We start from the raw sequence: 27,926 nt of genomic DNA on the forward strand, positions 1-27,926 counted from the left end.
AATGTTGTGTTCCCATGCTCTAAAATCAAAGTACATCGAGAAAAGATCCAATATGACAGAGTGGCGCACTATCTTCGGGTAGATAGGTATCTGATCTCATAATGGCGTTTTTACGGCAAACCACGCTAAAGCCCTAAAGAAGCTGATTTAAAGATTTGCATGAGCTTCAAGCAAAGTCTGTCAAATATCCACTTCTAGTACAGGCCAGGGCAAACCGATCCAACATTTCATCCAACATGCCTTTTTTCTGATGTTGGATGAAATGTTGGACCGGTTCGGGTGAATTCAAATTTTTGGAAAAAAATGAAAATTCAAAAAAAGAAGAAAAAAATCGTGTTGGATGGTGTTGGATGAAGTTTGATCGCCATCAAACATTTCATCCAACATTTGCGGCGAGATCAAAGAAGCTCTCTCATTGAATTGTGTAATTTTTCGTGTTGGATTGGTTTGGCGGTACTTTTTCTCTTTATTTTTTGAATTTTCATTTTTTTCCAAGTCATGTCGGATGGAATGTTGGATGGGTTTGCCCCGGCCTTGATTTTCGCTTCATCCAACGCAAGTTTTTCCATCAGACATTTCATCCAACATTGGAAAATCATGTTGGATGAAATTTTGGACTGGTTTGCCCTGGCCTTACCGAATAGGGTACATTTTTTTATAACACAAACTATTCAAGATTACATAAGGCTTCGATAGTTAAGATAATAAGAATTTAAGAGCAAATGTTTAAAATTTAGATTTAAAATGAGGCTTCATGGACTCTAAAGTAGCCAATTTCTTGGAAAAATGGACAAAAATAGACACAAAATGGTGAAAATAAAAACATTTTTAGCTTAAAACTTCAAAAGTTAAAACATCTGAAGGACTATAAAATTTTAGATGCTCTTATAAAAAAACGTATAATCGTTTGTGCGGCGTTTGTGCGACCGAGGCTGTAATGCTTACAGTGTTGACACATGCGTTACCATGGCAACCTCCCAAAAGCAAATGAGATGAACAGCACTTTAAAGAAGGTCAACCGCAAATCATAGATATTCCGGAAAAACATTTTCATTTCCGATTCCTAATATCAAATTGCCATATATCTTATCATGGGATGTCACTGGTGGTTTACCTTTATTCAAAGAAAAGTACATTAAAATGTAATTGGGTCATTACCGTGTAGCCAAGACCTAAATATTAATAACCAGTTAACGTCTATTTAATTTTGGAAGTTTCCCATAGGCTTTGTACACAGTACACGTGATAAAAATAAAAATATGATTCATTTTAGCTTATAATGCATGGGTCATTTTGTGGGTAATTAAGCTTAACCAACACGCTAATTTACGCTAATGATCTTTTCAATAAAGCTAATTTAAAGTTTCGGCGACTTTACTGTCTGAGCATACGAGCTGTGGAACAACCACTGTATTTTGAGATTTCGATTCGTAGCTTAACCCCTCATTTTATCACCTTTAAGGAGAAAAAACTCAAAGTCTGTTCACGATAAGTGTGCACTCTTTTTTCTTTTACCTATAACTTTTGAAGGAATTCTTCAATCTTCATAAATTTGGTATCGTTGGAGAGGTATTTGTGAGTGGAACAATTTAAAATCAAAAAGTCTTTAAAAAAATTCTAAAAATGAAGATGAAAATGAAGAAGAAAAAAATGAAGATATTTTAGAAAAGTGCTATAACTTTCATTTTCACTGGAGAGATTCTTTGACTGTGAAGAAATTTCACCAAAATATTTATTCAATATAAAGTTATGATACAAAGACCCCAAAAAACAGCAGAAAACAGCAGAAAACAGGGTTTTTAGACGTCCATCAGCTTCTAACTTTGTTTGATATCTTTTGACTGAATTATTATTTTTTAGAAATTGTTTCACAGTGATGACGTTCGATGATCAAGGATTCATTTAGAATTTTTTAAATGACTTTTTGATTTTAAATTGTTCCACTCACAAATACCTCTCCAACGATACCAAATTTATGAAGATTGAAGAATTCCTTCAAAAGTTATAGGTAAGAAAGAAAAAAGAGTGCACACTTATCGTGAATAGACTTTAGTCTTAGTGATGAAAATTCTGGCGAATGGGTCAATTCTATGCGAACAGTGTGGTGAATTGAGAATTGTTTTTGGATTCAAAAAGAATTAAGTTTGCCGACTGACCGTTATGTTGTTCAGTTTTTAGCTGAAAATAAGGTATAAGGGTTTTTTTTAGGAGAAGTCTGTAAAATTTAACTTAGCAAGAATTGATGGTTTGCAGTCGATTCAAATTTCATCTTCCTTATACTCTATGAATTTTTTGCCTAAATTTGAGAGACTTTGCCAGGATTTTCCGTTTTTTAAGAGAACCCTGTGGATTTTAGACTTTTGGAGGTTAAACCCTAGAGGAAAATAGAAAATGTTTTCCATGTAAGGCTAACTTTTTCAAGAATAGCACATTGTTGGCTTATGTTCAAAAAAAGTTGGCCTCTCGGGATAAAGGGTTATATAAAATGACGCATATTTTATTTTTTGTGTTTTATAAAGAACTTTTTTTCTAAAATTTTCTTTTAAATTCTTTTTTTTTTCTCGACACTTTCGGTTTATAGATTTTTTCGTCTGTATAATTTATCATATAATATACTATGTTACATCGTGGTAATGTAGATATTATACCAATAAAACTGGTCTTACAATCAATTATAATGCTTTTTTTTTTTGGTAAAATCATATCTACGTATTCTTATTTTGTGAGATTACTATAAAATATTAATATGAGCCCTCCCCCAGCGGTAATTCTGATCATGGTATCACGCATTTTTTGTCTTCAATCACGGTCACGAAAATCAGCAAAACATTTGGATGATCACGCATCCCTTTGAAAAAAAGTCCAAATCACATATCACAACATCTCAACATTTTTTCAAATCACGATCACGTTTTGACCTCTGATCACGCAATCACGAAAAAAGATAATTCCAAATCATGTAATCACGCTACAAAAAATTCCCTATCACAACATCACGCAAACCGCTTGAGGAGTCTCTTATAACAGTTTGATCATTTACTATAAAACATTTCGCTGAAATAATAAAATGACAACCTATTCATCGAACATCGCAAGAACTTTGTAGTGTCTCGTTTACTACAAAAAATTGTGGATCCATTTAAAACTAAAAACATTATAAAATAAATTATTCTGCATTTAGTTGAAATACTTCATTATCGTATGAGGGTAAAGCTGGCATAGACCGTTCTGTTATACTGTCCAACTTTGGTGCGTATGAATTCGGCTTCCGTGAAAACGTAGAGTCTTTTCGTTGGTAAAAAACAAGCGTTGAATCGGATGATGATGACGAACTGCTTGTGCTACGGCTCATGCCGTCGACGAGAAACAGTGACCCCGGATGGGACCCGGACCCGCTACGCTCACTTCGAATATCAACGTTCATATACTTTATGCAACAAATCACACTTTTAAATTGCGTTCGGAATAGATCATGACGTAACGCATAGATCACTGGATTTAATATCGATTGGGCGTACGCCAGCATAAACGCCACTTGTGATAATGTCATAGAGGGCGTTAAATTTTGTGTGAAATTGTAACATATATAAACAACAAACGGCGCCCAGCAGACAATAAAAGTCGTAACTACAATAAAAACTGTTTTCAGGATACCCCAGTCATACGTCACGCTACCACGTCGCCCCGTGCGGCCGGCGGCCCGTTTGCGTCGGTCAAACGTCGTATCGCCACGTATCGAAGTGCTATTTAATCGCTTGTGATGTGATAAAGTTTCAATAAATATAGCTGTGTAGCAATATACCATTGATATCAAAGGGATAAAAAATCCAACTAATAATAGCACGCCGAGATACGAAAAATCAATGTTTGTCGCAGGTCTTATTGAAGCTGGAACACACTGTTTATGTCCGTGTACGTGAGAATATTGGCTCCATCCGACCAGAGGTCCCAGGGCAATACCGATAGATACAAACCATATAAAACCAATAATTCGTAACGATTTAGTAGAAGCTCTCAAATGTAATGGTCTTCGTATGTAATAATATTTGTGTAAACTGATTCCAGATAATGTTAGCACGGATACCAAAAAGAAACACACTAAACAGAATCCATTGAATTGACAAAGAAACGTACCGTTGTCAATGACGCTTTCATCATAAGTTGCATACATGAGGATAGGGATGTTTACTAAACAGACAAACGCATCCGAGATGGAGAGACAACATAGGAAATACCAAGTAGAGTGTTTGACTTGTGCACGCTTCACCACGGTGTAGCAAACCATACAGTTGCCAATCACACCCAGAATTGAGATAAGACCAAGGAATATTTCCTGGATTAACAGCGATGCGGTGATTTCGATTGCGTCATATTGTAGGGCGGAGAGGGGTGGGCTGAGGGTGTTGTTGTAGGGTGTACCATTTAAATAGTTCATTATCTGAAACGAAAATGAAAGTGGTTGAATAAAGTTGTTGTCATTATGAAGAATTCATAACAAACTCCTATAATGAAACCTCTGCCACTCGAACCCGTTTACTCTACTGCTTTCTTAATTCGAACAGTTTTGTTGGTCCTTTGAGAGAATATTAGGCTAATTTCATCTTTTTAGACCCGTTGTTTTTTGACATTTTGCGCCAAATGGACGAGATGGATTTACATTAAAACCCCTGAAATATCTGCACGTTTTGGAAAACTTTAAATTGGTTACCACCCATGACCGAGCAGTTAATGTAGTCTGTAATAAAATAGTTATTTAGGGAATAAAATCTCTCGCCTAAAAACGTCAGGGATTCCCCACTAAGCTTTGAAAATCCACAAATCAAACTTTAAAGATTATGATCTTTAAAAAAAATTCCATTAATTTTAAAATTGAAAACAACATTATTGAGTGCAGCACGTGGCAATTGCTGGCAAATTTGGAATAAAATTTCAAAACGATGTAGCAACTCTTATCTCGTAGATCTGAAATCAAGATATCAAGATTCAAACCTTAAACCATTCCCTACACGAGTAAACAACCTGTAAAAAAAGATTACAATAACAAACCTTACTAGCAACAACTATTTGGTTAATTTAACATGATTGCTAATTAGTTAACCATTTAATTGGAGAAATGAAGTTTTACGTAACACCTTGTTTCATAATTAGATCTTTGGTGTTAAATGTCCTATTTTTAAATGAGATGAACCACGTTTTTTAGATATAGTTCTACCTCTTTTTAGCACATTTGAAATAATTGATAATTGAAATAATGATACTTAATTTATGTTAATTACCTTAAACTAATTTCAAAATGTTGTTGATAAGATGTGATAAATTCAAATTAGCAAACTTAGCAAATTTTAGATTTGTAATCTAGACTTGTATTTTTTGTCTTAGTTTCTATGGAAATTATAAATATTGATGAGTATTCCCGGAAAAGGGGAACTTTATTTATGGAATATTTCCTGTCAAAATTGCACCATTACGTGATTGTTGCTACGAAACATAAAATATACAACGAATCCGCGACGGACTTCAATGTTTTCCATTGAACTTCTACAAATTCGAAAAACGAAAGTTTCGTAAAGGTTAATGAGAAAGGTGATAGTTTCTGTTCAAAACTATTTGCCAAAACTACACGTTTTTTTTTATTAGAACACCTAAAATTTCGCTGAGCCTGGATGTGCTTATTTTTTCAGCAATTTTCAGCCTGAAATGTTCTTAAAGCCGTTCTTAATTTTTCAGACTTCTTTAAATCGACAATATCGTGCAAAATAAAGAACACTTAAAATTGATAAAATTTGGACAATATTTGACTCTCGATTATAGAAAATCCATGCCTAAGTTCTGTTAAAACTGCTTGAAAAGAGGAAAAATTGTAGTTTCTTGTCATTTTTTTCCAAATTGAGGCTGGACATGGTCTTACGATGTTCTTAATTTTTCGACTAATTTCAGCCTCAATGTTCTTATAAACTGGGTTCTAATAAAAAAAAACGTGTAAATCGAAAATAAGGATCACTGACTTCTTTGCAAGGTAAAACATACCAGTATATAGAGCTCTTAATGTTCCAATTTTAATACAAAATGAAATGTAGTTAAGAATTGTTCAAAACTGGAAAACTGTGTCATGGAAGATGCCGAGAAAAACATTGATGTTTCACCATGTACCATATAGTATCATTCTTCAAAACGAGAAATCTAAACTATCCAATCTGAAATGAAACCTGCTTTCAGTGCCATAGGATTTCCGTAACAGATACAAAACGAGAAAAATATTTATTTTGAAAAGGAAAGATATTAAAAGTTGCAAAGGAAAAGCATTTGGGAGATTTAATGGCCCTTAATTACTTTACTATTATGATACCATGTGTCTTGGTATATATTGTCTTACAATGATTAAATTTCGAGTGGAGGAAGAATTTCAAGACTTCAATTAAGTTAGAAAAAGAAATTAAGATTAAATTTCAGGCCCGGTGGAACAACCCCATAAGAGAATTGGAGCAGTGTGGTGGATCGGGCAAACTGGGGAGGCAATCTTAGAAAATTTTAATTTTAGCACCCTCTATGAAAAAAAAATATCTTCGTAAAATTACGCGAACGAAGCGAGCACAGAAATTTTTGGGTATTTTCTCTCTTTTTGGCCGAAAGCTGCCAATTCTAAGGTGTAAAAAAGCACAGGGGCGCTGAAATTAGTAATCAAAGGCGTCTTGTAGCGCCCTTTGTATTTCAGCACCCCTCAAAAAAATCAGCCGCTGGGGGGCATGAATATGTAGGTTAATTTTTTTTTTTCGGGTACGATATTGATTTTTTTGGAGTGCTTGGTAGATTTAGATAATGGAGTCTTTCTGCAAAATCGAGGTGAACCAATGATTTCGCACTCTTGATCAGAAATTGAAAAGTTCAGATACAGTAAATCAGCGAAAATACCCCACAATAAATACAAAAAAAAGCCAATTTAGCAAGTTCTGTGATCGAAGAAAAGTCAAACCACGCTATCCTACTCCTAATACTGACAATTCGAACCTCCACTATTAGAATCTTTTTATAATCCAGCTGAAGTATTGGTCCCCTCGGCTAAAAAGTAATACAAAATAGTATCTGGCATTTAACCTAATACCATAACAGCTTGTCGCATAACTTTCTTACGCACACGGTAAAGAAAATAGAAGAAAATAATCCTCCCTCGAAAAATTCTACAACAAGAATCTTGTTGTGCGCGGGAAAGTCAAAAACCAAATTTTCCTGATACAGTATGGTGCCTTATTCTCAAACACAATCACACAACTTTTTTGTCATTCCCAGGCCTGAAACGAGCGCGGTCCTTCCGAAATCGAAACTGTATATTCGTCAGATTGTTATGTTTTCACCTATCCTTTTAGAGCTTTAGCGTGGTGGGCAGAAAACAATCTGATCTCAGGTTAATGTTATTCAAATCTTTCTCCAAGTCTCGTTCCCTTGAACATTGAATTAGAGAGAGACAAGTTCAACTGAAACATCACCACCACCACCTTTAACGAGTGCCAAATAAAACTAAAGAACACAACTAGAGAAAGTTGTACAATTAACAAAATTGCCATTAGTACAGAAGTACAATATCATCAATTGTGTCATCCTACTCAAAAACATAGTCACAAGGCTTATATATTATCAAATGTAATACTTATCTAAGCTTATCCAGAACAAAAGCTTAAACAAACACAATATCCTTAATATCCTTTTGCAATTAAACTAAAACACAGTCCCACCTTTTTCAATAATTTCAATTCAATTTTTAATGAATTTAATCATAAATTATCTTGATTTTGAAATTAAGTTTATGATTTTATTATTTTGTTTACATCAACCGAATAGTAAATTAAATCCCGGACGGTCCCTGGGGGTAGTTCTGTCGGGCGGTTATAAGCTTATCAAGTTTTCTTTGATCTTCATATCAATCGAAACATCGAAACATTGATCAAATCCCGCAAGGCCCCTGGAGGGTAGGGAATTTATGAGATTGAACATTATGAAGACTTTAAAAACGGTATCCTGTGGTCCTTGTAATTGATACTTCTTGCTATAAATCAAGTTTAGTTTGCAAACAAAGACTTTTATTGAATTACAAATATGACCGTTAGTCACTTTACTATACCTTTCAGCTTTCAAGCTATAAGTAAGTTTCATGAAAGTAAACTGGCTATAATGCCTAGATCTAGTAAGTATACCTAGATCGTTAATATAGATATCTTACCAGCCTCGTTCCCTGCGTATTATCAGCTTTTTTATTACTTACTGATAGCGCTAGATAATATTTTCTGGCGTCTATCAGTAACGTAAATAAAACCTGGAATACACGGGGCGAGGTTGGATATCTCATATATTAAAACACTAGATGGATGATCTACTCTGTCCCTGTCCTGACTTCCTTCTTTACATATAGACCACAGATTCGGTGCCGGCAATTTGATCAATCAAGACCATTATTTCTTCCCCTCGTATCCAGCCATGTTAATTATTTGTTCTTATTGAACAAATTGCCGAATTGTGGTCTGCTCAACAAATAGGAATATGTATTATTAGACTAGAGTCAACTTCTGACTGAACTTTTCTTTCTGATGGATATCGCCATCTTGAATTTTTTGATTATGTTGGGCCACTTATCAGTGCCATTCATTCTAACAAAAAGCTTTAAGTGGACCCCGGCTAGATGCATTATTTGCTTCGGCTGTAGTCGCTTGAGAAAGACAGAATAGCTCTATCTGGTGTTTTATATAAGATATACGCGATCGTTCCCGGTGAACTAACCTAAGTAACGAACCAAGGTTGATCAAAATTGCTGCTTATATAATCATCTCAACTTATTATTGGTGACTATTAATATCACCGACCGACCGATGCCTATTTTATATTTTATTTTTTTGCATAACAAAACATCCAGTGGTTTACGAACTGCCACAGTGATACAATTTAAAATATCGTTGCCACCACTGTATATCAACTCATTTCGAAAAATAGAATTTTTTGGTCAACCGTGTTTTAGAACGTAGAAAACTTGGCCACCTCAGTCGTTGATTTTGACGTATACACATATCTACCAGAAGGGGGCTGGGTCTAAGTAAAACATGGTAAGACAATGTCAAATAATTATTCCAATACACTAATGACATAGAAATAAACAATTAGATAAACTAGAACCTAGATCCTTCAATGCAGCTTTTGGAGTATTAACGTGGGTGCGAGCGATGGTTAAGTGGTCAAAGGCGTCAGCGTCTCAAACCAGGGATTCGTGGTTCGAATCCCCGCTCCTTCCAATGTTACGTTCAGTTCATAGATAGCTGAGCTGGCTGGCCGTGGACCCCGTGAAAACAATCGAAAGACTGTCTAAAAGTCCTAGATTACTGGGCTATCCACGTAAAATATCGACTCTATAGTGTTTGAGTGAGAGCATTTTGGACGATATCAATTTTACGAAATTTATGTTCAGTGATATTCGATTTCCTTTCCCAGTTATGTGTAGCCTGTACCAACCCTTCCATAGGGTTCCATAGGTAATCTTGCCGCGTGTCAAACTTCACACTCTCGTTTAAGTCAGCGAGCAGTTAGATACAGGCTAAATTAGGCGACAAAGGTTCGTTTTGATTTCTGTTTTACAGATTGTACACAAACCTTCGCATGAAAACCTGACAAATTCTAAGGTGACCCCAATCATAACAATTAGAAGCATTTTCAAACTTATCACCACTTGAAAAATTCGACGCTTAACTTACGATACCGATTTGACACGTGAGGGGAATTGGGTAGTCAGGTGCTGACGGGGCGCTAATTGAAAGCGTCTATAGTTGCCAAAATGATCCTCAAAGCCTCCTGCGACTGAGCCAAATAGAAATATAAATGCGTGAAGATCAAATTTAAATTAGTTTCAAAAATGAAAACGCGGAGCGATGCTTGCATATGACAGAACACAAGAATTCTTTTACAACCGAAGCCTGACCAACAGACAGACAGCTAGCGTTATAGTAACAGATATAGTACAAATATCGATTTGATCTAGTCCATACTTGTATGAGTGGGTTTGGAATTTAAGTATTCTTTTTAGACGAGAAAAAAATTTACACACCTTATCGCAAATACTGGTTCATGGCTATCACCTTACAAAAATTCCAAATCTAACTCCTACACAAATCAAAAAGTTTCTTATTTACATGTCAATCTTTACACTTTTGACAAGAATTTAACTCCTAAGAAGGCGAGAAAATGCCTACTTCACAACATTAAAAAAGAACGACAAATTTCACCATCTACAACGACCGAAAGTAACTGTATCACCCTTCCGTATTCATTCCTTGTGTTTTGTAAATAATAACGACTAACAGTTTATGAAATAAAAATCCACTAATGTGTCTTAACCCTTTGGGCGTTCAATAAAGTTTTTGCTTTTGGTAAGATAAAAGAACGGCCAGGAATCGAGTTGCAGAGGCTTCTACACTGCTAAGTTTAAGCCGCAACAATGAACATTTTTTAAAAGCTAGAACTGAAAAGTGCTTGGAAATCTGGTTTTTATGAAGCCAGAACTCATCGAAAAAATTATTTTACAAGTCAAAATGATGAGTAAAAGCTCATTTTTTTATTGAAAATATAAAAAAATTGGGGTCCTAAGCTTCCTGGACAACAACAAAATGTTCGATTTTAAACAGGATAGCCATAGCTTCAAAATGTCAAGTATTGGCAACCTCTCTGCCAAATTTCAGCCATTTTCAGTCATATGAAGTCCCTGGAAGTCCAAAAACCGCAAGGACTAAAGCCACAAGGACTGCTTTCACTACCATAGGGGTACGACGCTTAATAACCACTTGTGGCTATCTGGGGAATTCCCAAACGTCCAAAAAGTAGAGCAGGGTCCAAATAGACCCTGAAAACGCCCAAAGGGTTAAGAAAGAAATGACTCCGAAGATACAGGCTTGTATTTCAGCGAAATCAAATCAATTTTAGAATAAAAAACACTTCAGTACAGTTCTTGAACATACGTTGCCCAAAAGCATATGAAGCTAACCCCAAAAGACTATTAGAAAAAAATAAATTAGGTCGTGGGATGGCACAAATTTTGCCCAAACTCACAAACAATATCTCAAATGACATATCGCTTTATAAAAACAACACATATTCGAAGTACTCTTTAATTCTCAGGACCTCCTTTCAAACATTCTAAACATATTGGTATCACAGTACAGACACAATATACACATTCAACAAGAAGTTTTTTTAAATGTATACCTCTCCATAAAAACTAAAACTTCCTTCAGTTTAAAAATGGGCTTGGTATCATCTATTCATTGAACTCAGTAGGAGATTTCATGGATGCGTTGTACTGCTGTTTAAGTTTATCAATATGTATGAAAATATAAATAGAAGGATAACATATACTTTGTAAATATAGTTTATCAGAGAAGAAAGTCAAGATTTGCCATGACTTCTTACCCAACTTCCACTTTAGATTACCTTTCCAACTAGTACTAGTAGTACAAAAACAAGTGATGTATCCTTATACTAATTTACTCAATGACATGAGTTACACGTTTTTTTTTTTATAAGAACGTCAAAAATTTTCGAAGCCTTCGGATGTTCTTAGTTTTTTGGATTTGAAGCCTAAAAATGTTCTTAAAATGTTCTTATTTTCAGCATTTTTTGAGCATTTTGATGTAATCTCTTAAGAAATTGCATGTTTTTAAGTCTCCAAAGCCTTAGTATGTTCTTAGAATGTTCTTAAATTTTTGGGCCTCGAAGCCTTATGTTCTTATATAGTTTGTTCTTATAAAAAAAACGTGTACGCTTAAATATATTTGAGAATATAAAGGCTATGAATTGCCAAATTTCTGCTGTGATGCTCTGACCTCCCTTTTACATGCTTGTTCCTTCCTTTTTCCTGATTCCATGTCTATTCTTGTACATTAAACGCCCGCACAGTCTGTTTATAGAATTGCCTTATGACACCTATACACCAAATATTTCGTATAGAGGAAGTAAAAGAAATACCCACCGTCACAAAAGGAGACAACCAAACTTATTTTCCGTATAAAACTTTGAAAATGCAAAAACAATATATCCATAAAGTCGTAACTTTAAAAAAAGATCGGGCTTTCGTGCAATAGGGTTACTTTAAATGATGCCGAAATTCAGTCTCAGTAGGCGCAACGGTGCAAACACTTCGGCAATTTACCGTCATTCGAATCCCATAATCCCAATCCCTTTTAATGCATGGTGGAAAGACGTACATATCTCCCTATATAGAAGTGTCAAGAGAGACGTCTACGTAACATGTTTTACTGTCTTTCTACATAAAACATTGATTTACAAACTGTTTATTTGGTGATAAACTGGTGTTTTAGTTTTCGACTGTCTCTGACCATCTGTCTCCGTCTGCCCGAGCTATAAATCTTTCACGAAATTCTGTCAAAAGCTTTATCATTCAAATATAAGTATTTCGGAAAATCTGTAAAATGATACGAAAGCTTTAATTGAAGGCATCGATAAAACTGCAAAGAAATATAGGTTTAATTACAGTAGACTTTCACTAAAAATCGAACTTCAATTATTTGGATCTTTCGATAATTGGAACTAATTCAAAGGCTGTGCCAATTGTAAACCCTCGTAAAACCCGTTCTATATTTCGAATCTTTCGGTAACTTGAACAAATTAAACCTCCCGCTCGGCTTCGAATTAGCGAGAGTTAACTATATCCATGTTTCTTGAGCTTCAGTGTCAAAAAAATAAATTTAAGTCTCGAAACTCTTGATAAAAAGACTGAATAATCAGAAGTACGTAGTAAGCATCAGAAGTAACGGTAACCCACCTCACAGCGTCAAAATCAAAATCAGAAAAACCGCAAAGCAAACTCTCAGTTTTAACATATACAGGAACAACTACTTCACTTTAAATAAATACCATTTTTTCAACAATGTTGAGTTGGTAGACGGCTATCTTTTCAAGCATCCTTAAATCAACGTTTTCGAAAACAATAGCAGCAATATTTTTTCCGATATTCGATATTTTTTTGCTTGGAAAAGCTTAAAGCACGACATCTAATCCTTCGGGCTTTACATGAATTTGTGGGATTATCTATGATAATCATAACGTATTATTTATACAGAAACACCCGAAAAAAATAACAAGCCTATGATACTAGTTCTATTGATTAATTTTGCAATTTGTAACTTTGTGGCCAGAAAATTCGACTGTTCTGATATTCAAAGTTTGTCTTGAATAACATCTATCACACGGCTGTTTTGCAACATCGAGAATGGGCTATTCCAGAAAAAAAGTTAACCTCTATGTTGAGGAGGTCATTTTTGGAAGACCCCCTGCATTTTAAAGCCAATTTTTGAGCTACCACCTTAGATTTTTGCCGAAAATTTAGGGACCCCCTGGATTTTTCACACATTTTTATTAACCCCCATGGATTTTATTTCTTTTTACGGAGAACCCCCTAGATTTTTCCATTTTCCAGACCCCCCTGGACGTCACACCTCCTCAACGTGGGGGTTACAGATATTTTCTGGAATAGCCCAATTATTATAGATAAAAGAGAAGGTCACATGTATACAATAATAATCGAGCGGAAAATAAAATGAACCCCCCAAAGATGTGTTTTACTACTACAGGTAATAATCCCAAATCATTCAATAATTTTTTTAAACTATCCTGAAATTTCAACCCTGTGAGTATACCACATAACTCTCTCCCTTGATGTGAGCTACATTCCCCTGAATCAAATTATTCAGTTAAAACATACCTTCTCAATTACCAAACAGTTTCGTGCATCTCCTACCTCAACAACAAAACGTGGATTTTAATATCAAATCTTGTGACCCTCGGATTTAAAAAAAAAATACAACATTAGACTTCCTAAAATATGGTCGGCTGCGGAGAGGTCTGGAAACCAAGTTCAATAACAGTTATATTTGTACTCTACAGGCATCTCAAAAATAAACACTGTCATAACACAAGTCAATCAAAGAAGGCTTGAATTTCATTCAAAATCAAAAAGTACGTTTGATAAACATCCAGTGACGTTTGAGGGTCAAAAGATTTTTGAATGAGATGTTTGTTTGTAAAAAGAGGTATCAAAATTCAATCATCTAAACATGCCATGTGCCAGAAATACCGTTATAATTCTAAGTATCGTTTTTGAAAGCTCACTGGAAAATTCAATATTGGGATGAAAGAAACTTAGGCAAAATGAGTTTCGGGTATCGGCGTTATGAGTACCTTTTTCACATTTCAAAAATCTCTCTAAGAGTCCCAAAAACCTGGAACTTACTCGAGGTCTCATTTATAGTTTACTTGAATATATCAAACCGAAGAATCTCTAATTTTCTAAAAATGCAACTGAAGATTGCATCAATGCATGAAACCATTTGTATTGGAATAGAAAAGTAATATTTCTTTCAATAAAGTGATTCATACAGTAGTGTATCGTTATCGAGCACCGCTCTAATTGTGAAGATATAATTTACAAGAATCAAACTAAAGTATATATTCCAAAAAGATTTTTCTCTACTCCTAAAATCATTTTCAATATCTAAGAAATCGATACACAACAATCGATAGGAATCTTATAATCAAGAATTAAACATAAATTCAAAATTACTTGATTACAAAAATTTAATTATCTTAAGATTGACGTCTGTTAGTTAAATCCGTCCAAATTTATCCGGGGGGGGGGGGGGGGCACTCAAGGTAAATGACCTACCAGACGTTCGACCCTTAAGGGTAGGTTTTTCATAGTTCAGCTAGTGCACTGTAAGGGTAAGAAATTACAAAACTGCACTGAACTGCACTGTAAGGGTAGGAAATTGTGATAAAAGGCCAATCTTTTGGTAAAATTGACACACAATTGGTCAATTTTGGAGGAAGAATTCCACATTTTCTTGGAAAATTGCAAAGATTTTCCCCCTTACGGGCGAGAAATTTTGAAAAAGTGCACTGTAAGGGTATGATTTTTCATGGAAATTCACTGCACTGTAAGGGTCCGATTTTAGAAGCCAAATTTTGGGCCGAACGTATGGTCGTTTTCAGATCGAGTGCCCTCCCCCCCGGGAAATTTATTTATTCCAAAGGTATTTTCGCAAAGGGAATCTCAAGAAAATTCTGTCCACGTTTCTCAGAGTTAAAGTTCATTTAACACGCGTATACATCTACATCTATTCTACAATATTGAGAATTTTCAACCCATGGGAAACTACGCTTAGTATTAGCATAGTATACAGGGTGTCCCTAATTAAAGTATCGAGTCGAAACACAACTATGAGTAGAAAGTGTTATGTGCGTGTTCACAAAATTGTATTTTAAGCTCTCCCTCTTTTTTCTTTGTCATTACGATTAATTTATACGTTGTAACTACCTTTTGTAATAAGCCTGTGTGATGGAGAACGTTCTTATATTTTAGCGATAACACACACAAACTTTTCTACTCAATCGCATGTTCAAACTCGATACTTTAATTAGGGACACCCTGTACAGTGAGAAAGCCACGGCTGGAATGAGTACAGCTGAATTTCTGTTGTTCTATCTATGTTGTAACATAGAATTATGTGGTTGTAAGAACAAGCTTTTTTATGGTTCAGTGAGAATTTCCATAATCAATTTAATTTTACTTTTAACAAACTCCCTCGTTAGACGTGATTTTACACAAATATCTTGATAATTCACGCATTCATAAGATTAAAGTAAAAGAAAAGACTCTTGGTTTGAAACTATTAGAACGATCAGAATGTCAGTACTTTAAGAAGTTGAAGAAAATTGAGTGGGACACTTTTAAGATTTTATTAGCTTCGACACAGATAGAACATCCATTAACGACAAAAACAATAGCGTCATCATTCCAGCCGATTAAAGAATTCATATCGAGGAACTAAGACAGGGGTGTGTTTATATTTTGGGTTCTAACAAAGAGTTTAAAAACATGCGCGCTGAAAATTGTTACCTTCCCATGTCCATATCATCTTAGACCATGTTCGCATGTAACAGTTCCATTTTGCTCCAAAACAAAATGAAGCCATTCTATTGGTTAGAAGTGACGTAAAAATTGAATTTGACCAATAGAATGGCTTTATCGCGCTTTGGAGCAAAACGGAACCGTAGCGCGTGAATGTTGTCTTACACTACCTGTAATGTACTATATCTGTGCATTATCGTCTCAAAAATATATACCATCAAACATTCAAATTCTAAATCGCATAAGAATGATTTCCAGACAAGGATAATTTACGTTTCCAACAGAGATGATGTATCTTATCAACCGATCATCTTATATCGCAAACACTCTAAACAGATTTACTCTATAAAGTACATCAATCCCCCTCTCCTACATATTGTCTCCTTTTAAGTCACAGATATCTTATATAAAACACTAGATAGAGCTTTTCTTATCCTATTTGAAGCAAAATAATTCGCCATCTTGAATGAAGTGATGTCACAATTTAGCTTGTGAGATCTTTGAAATTTTTAAGTCATTACAGTGTCAAAAAAGTTTCAACTGTGAAGACCAGGGTTTCTACAGGCAAGCCTCCACTTGCGCGCGCTGCGATCGCACGCTTTTGACTTCAATCCTTTTTGCTTGGAAAAAAGAGCGTGCGCTCGAAAAAGTGCGATCGAAGCGCGTGCAAGTAGAGACCGGCCTTACTGCTGTGACCTAACTTCATCAAAGATGGCGGATTATTTTGCTTCTTCTGTTTGGAAAAGATAGAGTAGCGCTATCAAGTGTTTTATATAAGATATCTGTGGTTTTAGTGTGCTTGAAACAACAGTTTATATGATGATGCACTTTTTATCCTCATGATTACCTATCAGATGTCAAATTTTTTTCTTTTTTTTCTCAAAAAAGTAACGCTGCACTCAGATTTCTCAAACTCAAAATGTCAAAAACGTCTTTTCTGAGAACGGTATACATACAACAGCTATATACTTTAAAAGAACACGATGAAATGAAAATTTTTTTTTGTTTAAGACGAGGCCAATTTAATCTTTTGTTTTACGGGCCAAGCTATCCAAAAGATCGGTCGGTCGGTCGGCGAGAAAATTAAAATAAAAGTAGAATTTCACGTCATCAAGTCCTCGTCAAATATATTTATTTAACAATTTTTGCCCCTCGCTAAGTAAGCAAGTCTGCGACCGCAGTCGGAGGCGACCCAAAGGCTCTTTTTTCGATCTTTCAGATGCCACTCTTTCTCCCTGGATTGTTCCACTTACCCTTGATCCTTCTCTTAATAACCGAGCGTTAAGCAGAGAGGCATCAAGTACCAAGTTGGGAATCTTTGGTATGACCCGGCTGAGGGTTGAACCCACAACCATCCATGCACATCGTAGCCGGATGCTCTAACACTGCACTATGGTCGCTCCTCGCTAAAGTTCTACAAAATTTCTTACCTTAAAGTAATATAAAACGTACACTTCCCAAACCTTTTTTTATTTTAAACGGTGATATGATATATTATGTGTACTCGACAAGCTTTTTATATAAATGTACATACGTGTATATTTTCCAGGCTTATATCTTATCTGACTGCCCTTAATCTTTTTTTATCTCTTATTTTCCCGTAATACGTGCATTAAATTGATTTTATTTTTCATACTTTTTTAAACTTTATAAGCTGCTTTTGGGGTTTTGACCACAGATTTCAATCTTTTGACGTCACAATTTATATTTTTTGTTCTAAATCTCATCACTTTTCTCTAGAAAAACTGGTTGACAATGTGAAACTGTTGACCACCCCGTGAACGATAATTGAATCATAAAAATAAAAAATAGGCTTGATACTGAGTACTCGTTTTTTATAAGAACAAAGTATATAAGAACATATAGCTCCGATGGCCAAAATATCAAGAACAAGCTAAGGCCCTCCAGCGGTTTGCATGATTGCGTGAATGGGCATTTTCGGTTGCGTGAATGCGTGAAAATTGAAAAAAAAAAATGCGTGAATGCGTGAATTGAAAAAACTTGCGTGAACGTGAAAATGTACTTTTTGATTGCGTGAATGCGTGAATATGGGCTATTTTGTGCGTGAATACGTGAATTTTCCCTTTTTTCCACCGATTATGTGCAGTTTTCCCGATTTTCCAATGTTTCCCCGATTTTTGCCAAAAAAATTTCCGATTTCTGAAAAATCGGGTTATTGCGTGAAACTCGAGGAAAATTTGCGTTAATGCGTGAATTTCGAAAAAAATTGCGTGATTCCGTGAATTGAGGGTCCGTTTGGGGGGGGGGGGGGGCCAAGCTAAGAACATTTTAAGGATTTGCGGAATCTAAAACTGCCAATTTCTTAAGAAATTGCACCAAAAAATCTCAGACATTGGTGAAAATAAGAGCATTTTGTACACATTTTTAGGCTTCAAATTTAAGAAGTTAAGAACATCCGAAGGCTTCAAAAGATTGGATGTTTCTATAAAAAAGAAGTGTACTGACAATAGTAAAAGCAGAACCAATTCAATGGGTTTTTCCAGAAATAGTCCGTGCCCCCCTGTAAATATCTACAAGGGAGTGGATATTTAGGAGGTAAAGTGTCTTTTCAAGTAAAAAATACGATATCCAGGGGTAAGCATCTTTATAAGAGAGGATATCCAGGGGGTTGAGCATATTTTTAAGAGTGGATATCCAGGGGATCTTCGATTCTTCGAAAAATCAATATCCTCAACAGTGGGGGTAAATTTTTTTTTCTGGAAAAAGCCTAATGCTAGAACGAACAGATTTCATACACAGCCCGGGGGGGGACACTCAATTTCGAAACGACGCTATGTGCTGCGCAAAATCTACTTTTCAAAATCGCACCCTTACAGTGCAGTTCAATTAGGCTGAAAAAGTACCCTTATAGTGCACTATATTTCTCAGCTGTAAATCTGCGTGAAAGAAGAAGCTTGGGAAATTTTCTGTTTCAAAGAAAAACTGAGAAGATTATTCTTGTCAGCTGTATTTGTCAGACAACAGAAACTTTTTCAAAGAAACGAGAAGTAAAAACCTTTCTTTTTAACAATTATTTTGAATTTGTTTTAAAATTCGACCCTTGCAGTGCAATCTCACAGAAACACACCCTATACAGTGCATTTTGGGATGCTGAAAAATCCCACCCTTAAGTGCGGCACATGACGTAGGTCAGATCATATGAGTGCCTCCCCCGGGATGCACAGTTGAATGTTAGTTCTTGGTATACAGTATTTAAAAAAACACTTGAAATTTATGAAACCATCAAATTTTTATTCCTTTCTTTAACTATTAGCTTGATTAACATTTTATCTCGTCACGTTTTTTAGAGACAAGAGAAACGATCGATCGTTCGGTCCAGTTTTATTGTTACTAGTCAAACTGATCAGCTTGGTTGGCAGGTGTAAACTTCTATACACCCTTTTGGGGACGGTGGAGTGACTGAAAAGATTTCGAACAACCCGTAGTTTTAACCAGTAGAATGGAGGACGGTAAAAATGGGACAGTCAGGATCTAGTCTCTGTTGTAGAAAGAACAGCCTACATTAACTCGCTACTTATACATTGAAAGGGAAGAACTGAAACAAAGGTCTTAAAAGGATACCCTTGAGAGTAGGACACTCTGGCCCATTGAGTTTCAAGCTCGAAGGGCTAGAGGCGAAACTTTAACCCTTCTCAGGCAAGAGAAATTGAAGCCACTTATTTCCCATCTGAAACGCGCCGTAATCATGACGACGGATTGTATCTAGTGGTTCCTGTGTTTTGGAGGACTACTTTTTTTTCAATCCGGTGTTTGTATAAAAACTACACGCGGGTGTTCTGTTCTGGATGATAAATAAGTGGTTTCATTTCAAATCCAGAAGTCTCACCTCTAGCCCTTCGGGCTTAAAACTCGATGTTCTGGCCCGTATCCTTCATTTACCAAGACAAAAAACATACCTGTGTTTATTGGAGTTATTTCATTGTTATGGCTAGAAGAAATGGTGCATCAGTGGATGTTGTTGCTGGCAAAGTCTTTTGATTTGTGAAGGTGGCGGTTCGGCGGTTGAAAATGCGGTGGCGGTTCGGCGGTTGAAAATGTTGATCATTGAAATTTGTGTTGTCTGTAGGTGCATCATTAAATGATTGTAAGATGGATGTTACATTATGTTGGTTGGTTTGAAAACCATGACACATTAAAAGGATTGTGGCATCATTTGCATACCTCTTTTTGATGTTGTTGGATTCTAATGAATTCAGAGTGTCAAATGATTTTTTTTCTTCGCTTCCCAATTCTACAGAACGGATATTTCTATGTCCATACACAGGATTTCAAAATCCTATAAAAATAAAATTTAATAATGCTTTATGTGAGCTTTTAAAGATAGAGAAAAAAAATTAATGAGAAAATTCAGTCGTTAAGCAATTTAATTCTATAGTATGACCTTAATTTGAAATGCTTTAACTGGGTACCTTTTAATTGAATTGTCCAAGATAATCAATTAAAATTAATAGTGGTATTATACTGCGTGTTAGTTGTCGGTAAATGAAAAGGACAACACCGTAGCTGATGCTGATAGAAAAATAGTCCGGAGGCGGTATTGGTTGACCCTGGTAAGTAGTGTACACGGTTTTCTAATAAGAATAAACTATATAAGAACGAGGCTTCGATGGCCAAAATGCTAAGAACAAGTTCAGAACATTTTAAGGCTTGGAGGACTCGAAAACACCCGATTTTTAGGAAAATTGGTAAAAATGGTCATAAAATGGAGAAAATAAGAACATTTTAAGAACATCTGAATGCTTCAAAAATTTTGGATGTTCTTATAAAAAAACACTATAAGGGTTTTTGTTATATTTTCTAATTATATCGTCCCTCTGTCGAGTTGGAAAAAATTATTTTTAGAGTATTGAAGGGGGTACAGTTATTTTGGCCTACTTGGAAAGTTCGTTTTAGAAGTTCTGTAGTGTAGTCTAGCAAGCTAGACGACTAATTCAGACATAGTAGAAGCAAGCTACATGCTGAATGGACCTACCTGATGATTGATGTAATACGAATATAGGGGAAAATGGCAACAATCGAAAGAAATGAGACATACAGAAAAAGGTAAATCAAGTTCCCACTTCCCAAGGTTAATTTCACCAATTCGTTAGCATAAACCAACACCTTAATATAATAGTTTCTAGTTTATAAAATACCAGTACATCAGGTGACTGTATCGAAACAATCAAGTTTTAATCTGCATTATCATTATCTATTATTGGTCTAAATTTCAAGTTCATAGTGGCTTTCAAATCATGAGATATCATTTGAAAAACTTGATCTCTTATCTCTTATTAATCATTGATTATTGATACTTTGATAGATTCTGGTCCGCAAAATACAAATATAGCAAGTTACTGGATCAAGACAATAAAATTTTGATTTGAATTATAATTAATCTATCTGGTTAAAATTTCAAATTAACAGCACTTTCAAATCATGAGATACATATCAATATCAGGATTTATCGGCGATCCAAAAAATATCTGCAATCTGATTGGTTAAAAAGAGTACAATATAGCTTGTATTTTACATGTACAAAATATAAATTGACGAAAATATGTTGTTGCATTGTAGCGGTAGAAGCAATCTAATGTCAATTTGCTACAAAAGTGCCCTGTGCTTTTTTCCAACACAAAAAGTGCATTTTTTGGATCACCGATAAATAGTTATCGGTTATAGTTATATTTATAGTTATCTGATACAGGGGTAAATGTAGCATGATTTCTTAGGACCTTAGGATCTCAGGATCTAAAAACTCAAAAATGCTCCAATAAGGCTGAGAATATAGCCTGCAAGCCCCTTAACCCCTCCCAAATCGAAAAATCCAATGAAACAAAGTGGAAGCACTAAAACTGTTATTCTCGCCCAATCTTTAAATTCTGAAAAATGTTAAAATACCCAAAAGTGCCAATATATTTCGGCGCCGATTGTACTCAAATAATTATTAATTTATGTGAAATTGTTATCCTCGCGTTAATTACCACCGTTTAATAAATTTGAGCCTAGATAATTTTCGAAAACCCTTCCTTTCGCGTTAAATGATCGCACTCAGTTTTCCCGCGTTAAATAGTTACAATTAAGAGATCACGTGATCTCTCTTAGTTAAAATTGACGTCACTGAAGAGAAAAATGGTATCAAATGAAAAAAATATTTGACGTCAATCAAAAAAAAAAAAAACATTATAGAAAAACAATTTCAAAATTTTATTCTTCATTCGGGAATCTAGATTTGAGTAAAGTGTTCGCAAAGAATTTTTACTCGAATCTTGTATCATTATATTGTTATCATGAGTAATATAATGGCTAATATGGATATTCATACATTGACAGATGATCAACAAACGATCTTGCAATTGCAAGATACAATTTATTTTCTGGAAGGAAGACTTTCAGAAAAAGATAAAGAAATTATTCGTCTAAATGTCGACCTTCGTCGCACGATGGACGTAAGTTGAATGAACATTTTTATAATAATGACTTTGCTGCATTTCAAACGAAAGCATAAACAGCGCTATAATAGCTTGAAAACTTAAAATTAAGCTTAAAATTTGCAAATTTCAATGTTGGGCTAACTTTACTCTGCACCAAATCCTTAATAGACTAGCAACCTAGTCTGTTAACTAATCATGTCAGAGGGCGAGAATAAAGGCGACGGGCGTTTGCTAGAATAGGAGCTGCGTAGGAGAACGTGCGAAAGTTGGCAAGAGGCTGCTGATGGCTGCTTTCAGCCCTTGCCGCCGACAAAATTTCTTCCTACGCTCACCTAACTCCTACGCTCACTTTTCCCGCGTGATACCGTTCCAGCCCGACTGGCGTGCCAGTCTAAATCCTTAATAATATTATGTCTCACTCCACTTCCGTGTAAACTCAGAAATAACTTATTCAGTTTATTGGTATTGGTATTCAGTGTTTATATTCTCATTGGTCTACTTAATGTAAGCGTGTAAGCGTCTTTAATTTCTTACCGCCTCTTATATTTAGGAGCGTCAACTTTGCCTCCAATTCGAAAATTCTGCTCTAAAGAGGAAGGCAGCTGAACATAACAAAACTGTCCTCCCTTTGAGGAAAGAAAACAATGAATTGCGAGCAGAGAATGAGTCTCTCACCAACACCATTATCGGACATATGGAGAGAGAAGCAAAACGAGGAAAAGGTAAAGACGCAGCATCGCAAACTATCGAACTGCAACCCAAAACAACCTCCAGTGGTTGTCAAACGATCGGTGCACAACTTAATACAAACTCAACCGGTTGTCAAACAATCAACAAGCAACCCAAAATTACCTCCAGTGGTTGTCAAACAATCAACAAACAACCCAAAGTTACCTCCAGTGGTTGTCAAACTATCAACAAGCAACCCAAAGTTACCTCCAGCGGTTGTCAAACAATCAACAAGCAACCCAAAGTTAACTCCAGTGGTTGTCAAACTATCAACAAGCAACCCAAAGTTACCTCCAGCGGTTGTCAAACAATCAACAAGCAACCCAAAGTTACCTCTAGCGGTTGTCAAACGATCGGTGCACAACTTAATACAAACTCAACCGGTTGTCAAACAATCAACAAGCAACCCAAAATTACCTCCAGTGGTTGTCAAACAATCAACAAACAACCCAAAGTTACCTCCAGTGGTTGTCAAACTATCAACAAGCAACCCAAAGTTACCTCCAGCGGTTGTCAAACAATCAACAAGCAACCCAAAGTTAACTCCAGTGGTTGTCAAACTATCAACAAGCAAACCCAAAGTTACCTCCAGCGGTTGTCAAACAATCAACAAGCAACCCAAAGTTACCTCTAGCGGTTGTCAAACAATCAACAAGCAACCCAAAGTTACCTCTAGCGGTTGTCAAACAATCAACAAGCAACCCAAAGTTACCTCTAGCGGTTGTCAAACAATCAACAAGCAACCCAAAGTCACCTCTAGCGGTTGTCAAACAATCAACAAGCAACCCAAAGTTACCTCGAGCGGTTGTCAAACAATCAACAAGCAACCCAAAGTTACCTCTAGCGGTTGTCAAACAATCAACAAGCAACCCAAAGTTAACTCGAGCGGTTGTCAAACAATCAACAAGCAACCCAAAGTTACCTCCAGTGGTTGTCAAACAATCAACAAGCAACCCAAAGTTACCTCTAGCGGTTGTCAAACAATCAACAAGCAACCCAAAGTTACCTCTAGCGGTTGTTCAAACAATCAACAAAGCAACCCAAAGTTACCTCTAGCGGTTGTCAAACAATCAACAAGCAACCCAAAGTTACCTCTAGCGGTTGTCAAAACAATCAACAAGCAACCCAAAGTTACCTCTAGCGGTTGTCAAACAATCAACAAGCAACCCAAAGTTACCTCGAGCGGTTGTCAAACAATCAACAAGCAACCCAAAGTTACCTCTAGCGGTTGTCAAACAATCAACAAGCAACCCAAAGTTAACTCGAGCGGTTGTCAAACTATCAACAAGCAACCCAAAGTTACCTCTAGCGGTTGTCAAACAAACGTTCATTGGTATGTCGAAGATAAGAACCCCTTGAATGTTGGTGGCTTTGGTTTACCTGAGGTATTAATAATTTCCGCTTCTCACTGTATAGTAATTAGTATATGTAATCACATGATAACGAGTGCAATTCGAATATAATTGCACGAGTGATTTTTTTGTTATTAATTTTCCGAGTCCGAAAGGACGAGGAAAATTCGAAACAAAACAATCACGAGTGCAATTTTCGAATTGTACGAGTTATTATGTGATTACGAGCTAATCGCACTACTTTTTCCCCGTTAGGAAAAGTAAATTCCACTGAAAGTCATATTTTTCTCTTCTCTCTATGTTGTTCTTTTATTGTTGTTTATAGATTTTCTTTCTCTCAAAATGAATCTCGAATGCAATTAGAACGTTCGATGGAAAAAAAATATAAGAAAAAAACATTAAAGTCAATTTTGTAAACATTGGCGCGGCATCGAAGAGTGTGATTAACGATTAATTGCTCTCTACAGGATGCAATTAACGATTAATTGCTCTCTTTGAAGGAGCGCCAAATAAGAAAAAATAACTCATCGTGCGATTAAGAATATAATCTACCTCTGGCTGAACTGCTTTTTGACCACTTGGTAAGGTGACTATGGGAAAAAGACTACCAAAACTTTTGAGTTTTGAGTTTGAAAAACATAATTAAAAATGGAAAATCAACAACAACAAATTTGCAATACCCTATTTGAAATAAAATTCATTATCTTGCATCTGGTATAGAATGCTTAACAATCCGTAAATGAAAATAAAACTGAAGGTAGTGCCTGGTGCATCCAGCGCTAATCGCTTTATCCAATTTATAAAGAATCTTAAAGTGGCCTCCAGAATATACCATATATATTAGAGTTTAGGTAGACTAGAGCAGTCTACTTCTGGCTTAACTTTGCTTTCTAATAACTTTTGATGACGCTGAGTTCAGTGAAGTAGACTAGGAGCATTTGACAAGGTTGCCATTTTGAAAAAGAATGTTTAAAATCCAAATAGCAAAAATGCTACTTGAAGTTGAAAAATATAATTAAGAATGAGAAACAAACATCAATAAGAGTCCAGTCTATAAAAAAGCTTTAAGGCTAGAGTTTAGGAAGTTATATAAACCGTTGTCCAATTCGTCTGTATCCAGTACCTACGGCTAATTTCACAATTTTCGCAAATTTTCCATTGCCGTAGAGGGTCTGTTGTCATTGTCTTTTCTCATCTGAGATTTTCCAAACCGACCGCTTCGATTGGGCTTTGGTGAGAAAATGGAGACGACGAGAGAAGTGTTTCTATTTATAAATCACACTTCATCGCAGAGGTCTCCGTATAGGAGCTTTTTTTATCAAACAAACAATGCGCACAGAGTGAATTTCAAACTTGCAGTTCAATTAGAGAGAGCTAAACCAATTTGCTGTATTTCATAACTTTTAGGATCTCAAAAAGCGATCACCAAAAACCAAGGACCAAAAGCCAAACAACAACCGTGTTTTTGGCGGCCCAAAAAAGGGCAGAAAAGCTGCTTTCAAATCATCACAAGCAGCTACAACAAACAAAGGTGGCTTTGGACTTCCTACCGTACGTATTTATTTGTTGACATTAAACCATTAAAGTGCATCATGGCTCTTGAAAATGAAATCACGCACAGTGGATGCCGAAGTCGTACCTCAAAGTTCTTCCTAGGATTTTGGGAGATTAATATATCCAGTTCGAAAAGCACAAAAACTAGTATTAAAGAAAATACTACACTTTGAAAAAAGGATATCATGCAATATTGATTTTGATTTGGTTTTTATTTTTTAGGACATGCGTAAACACATGTAGACAAGAAGTTCAAGCCAAGGGGCAGATGGAGCTCCGTAGCCCGGGAGGGCAGTCCGTCTAGGAGAGGCTGAACTCCAAAATCAAACGCAAGGGCAGATAGGGCTCTAGAGTCGTGGTGAAGACAACTCATCTAGGAGAAGGAGAACTCTGAATTCAAACCTATAAACGAAAAAATATCATCAAGATGATATGAATATAACATCTTGAAAGGGAAATTCATAAGTTTATTTCTGTTTTAGTGTTACGAATTGACCTTGTTTGAGGTTTCCCAACAAGGAAATTTATTACGATCTCCTCAGCATTTGCCTGTTATCTTAAATTAGAAACTGTTCAATTATTGCCTTTAGTAAGAGACTGGACTCCCTCTATCCAATAAACTTATACCTAATACAGACCGTCAGACCTTCTTTCTGTTTTGTATCTATTCGATGAACGAGCCTTGGTGACTGAATTTTTACTGAACTTTCTCAAAGCCAAACTCAACAAGTGATACTTTTATGGACCTACCTGGTTATCAAAATTAATCAATGAACATTGAAACAATGATACACATAAGACATAACTGGTCAAAATACAAAAAATATAATAACAGCATATCTATTCGGAGAAACTATCAACACTGAATTAATTTTATTATCATTTTTTAATTTCGCTTAGCGAAAGTATTACGATCAGCGTTCGTGGGTCGCGGGTCGGAAAATTTTTTTGCGAAATCGAAAGTAAAGTATCGGTGGACTAACTCTCTTAAATATTTTGTAATTGTAAAGTATCGGTGGACTAACTCTCTTAAATATTTAGTGATTTTTTAATATGGGGCGCCATTATGTGAAAATAATATTGTAAGAACGGCGCCTTAAAAGCGATAGAAAGCAAAGGTAAAAGCAGTTTTAACTGGTTTCTAAGGAAAGAACTCTTGTCTATTGCTCGTTCCGACATCGACTTTTTATTTCTGCCTATCTTCTCTGAGGCTCTTTTCTGACCCCCTGGTGACCTTTCTGACTTATTTACTATGTTTTCTGACTATTTTACAGTGTTTTAACTGACCTTGAAATATCGACCCGACCGGGATTCGAACCCACCAAATGAAAGAGTTTCTGATCAGAAACCCAGCGCGCTATCCGTTGAGCCACACTCGCACAGCAGAACACAAAATTTGGAAATACTTATTGAATGAATAAAAAGACGGGGTAATGTTATTATAATATGGGTAAAATTGCCCCTTTTTTAACCTGACTGAAATTCGAGCCGTTTAAACAGTGTTGTCTTTTAGACTCCGGTTTCTAACTGTCTGAAGAAGCCCGAAGAGAAGTCCAAGTTGTAAGTACTTTGTATCTTTTTGTCTGTAGGAAAATAGCATTCATAGCTGTGAGGTTATTTTCTGTGTTTTAGCTATATTTTGCTTCTCAGATCCATCCAGTTTAATTATTGGACTGGTTCTGTTTTAGAAGTTGTTTTTTTTTATTTTTGCCCTTCAGATTTATCTGAATCTGATTGAGGCAGCTTTTTTTTCGCCCTTCAGATTTATGCACTACGGGCCACTGAATCTGATTGAGGCACCCCGTGGCCAGGGCAGGTTGTCATCCTGTGCCTGCGACCGTACAAGCTGCATTGTCAGCTCTTACAAACCAAAGCTGCATTGTCAGCTCGATTACAAACCAAAGC

General features: G+C 35.8%; 1 protein-coding gene and 1 long non-coding RNA gene across 3 annotated transcripts; one reads left to right on the top strand and one right to left on the bottom strand.

The window, feature by feature from the left end:
- Window positions 1-2,515: 2,515 nt before the first annotated feature.
- LOC136806750 (melanopsin-like) lies at window positions 2,516-26,791 on the bottom strand. 2 transcript variants are annotated; one of them, XM_067063340.1, is made up of 3 exons: window positions 26,772-26,791; window positions 19,870-20,249; window positions 2,516-4,438 (listed from the first exon to the last, which is right to left on the bottom strand). In XM_067063340.1, the coding sequence occupies exon 3, from the start codon at window positions 4,433-4,435 to the stop codon at window positions 3,167-3,169; it is 1,269 nt and encodes a 422-aa protein (XP_066919441.1). In that variant the 5' UTR covers window positions 4,436-4,438; window positions 19,870-20,249; window positions 26,772-26,791; the 3' UTR covers window positions 2,516-3,166. The 2 variants fall into 2 exon arrangements, with proteins under 2 accessions (XP_066919441.1, XP_066919442.1); XM_067063341.1 differs by lacking the exons at window positions 19,870-20,249; window positions 26,772-26,791 and adding an exon at window positions 13,748-13,830.
- LOC136806754 (uncharacterized) lies at window positions 24,157-27,446 on the top strand. The gene is made up of 3 exons (XR_010846600.1): window positions 24,157-24,500; window positions 25,875-26,018; window positions 26,244-27,446. It is a non-coding gene; the product is annotated as an uncharacterized lncRNA (long non-coding RNA).
- The last annotated feature ends 480 nt before the right edge of the window (window positions 27,447-27,926 follow it).

Source organism: Clytia hemisphaerica, unplaced genomic scaffold (genome assembly GCF_902728285.1).
Source record: "Clytia hemisphaerica strain Z4C2 unplaced genomic scaffold, Clytia hemisphaerica genome assembly, whole genome shotgun sequence".
NCBI classification, from domain to species: Eukaryota; Metazoa; Cnidaria; class Hydrozoa; order Leptothecata; family Clytiidae; genus Clytia; species Clytia hemisphaerica.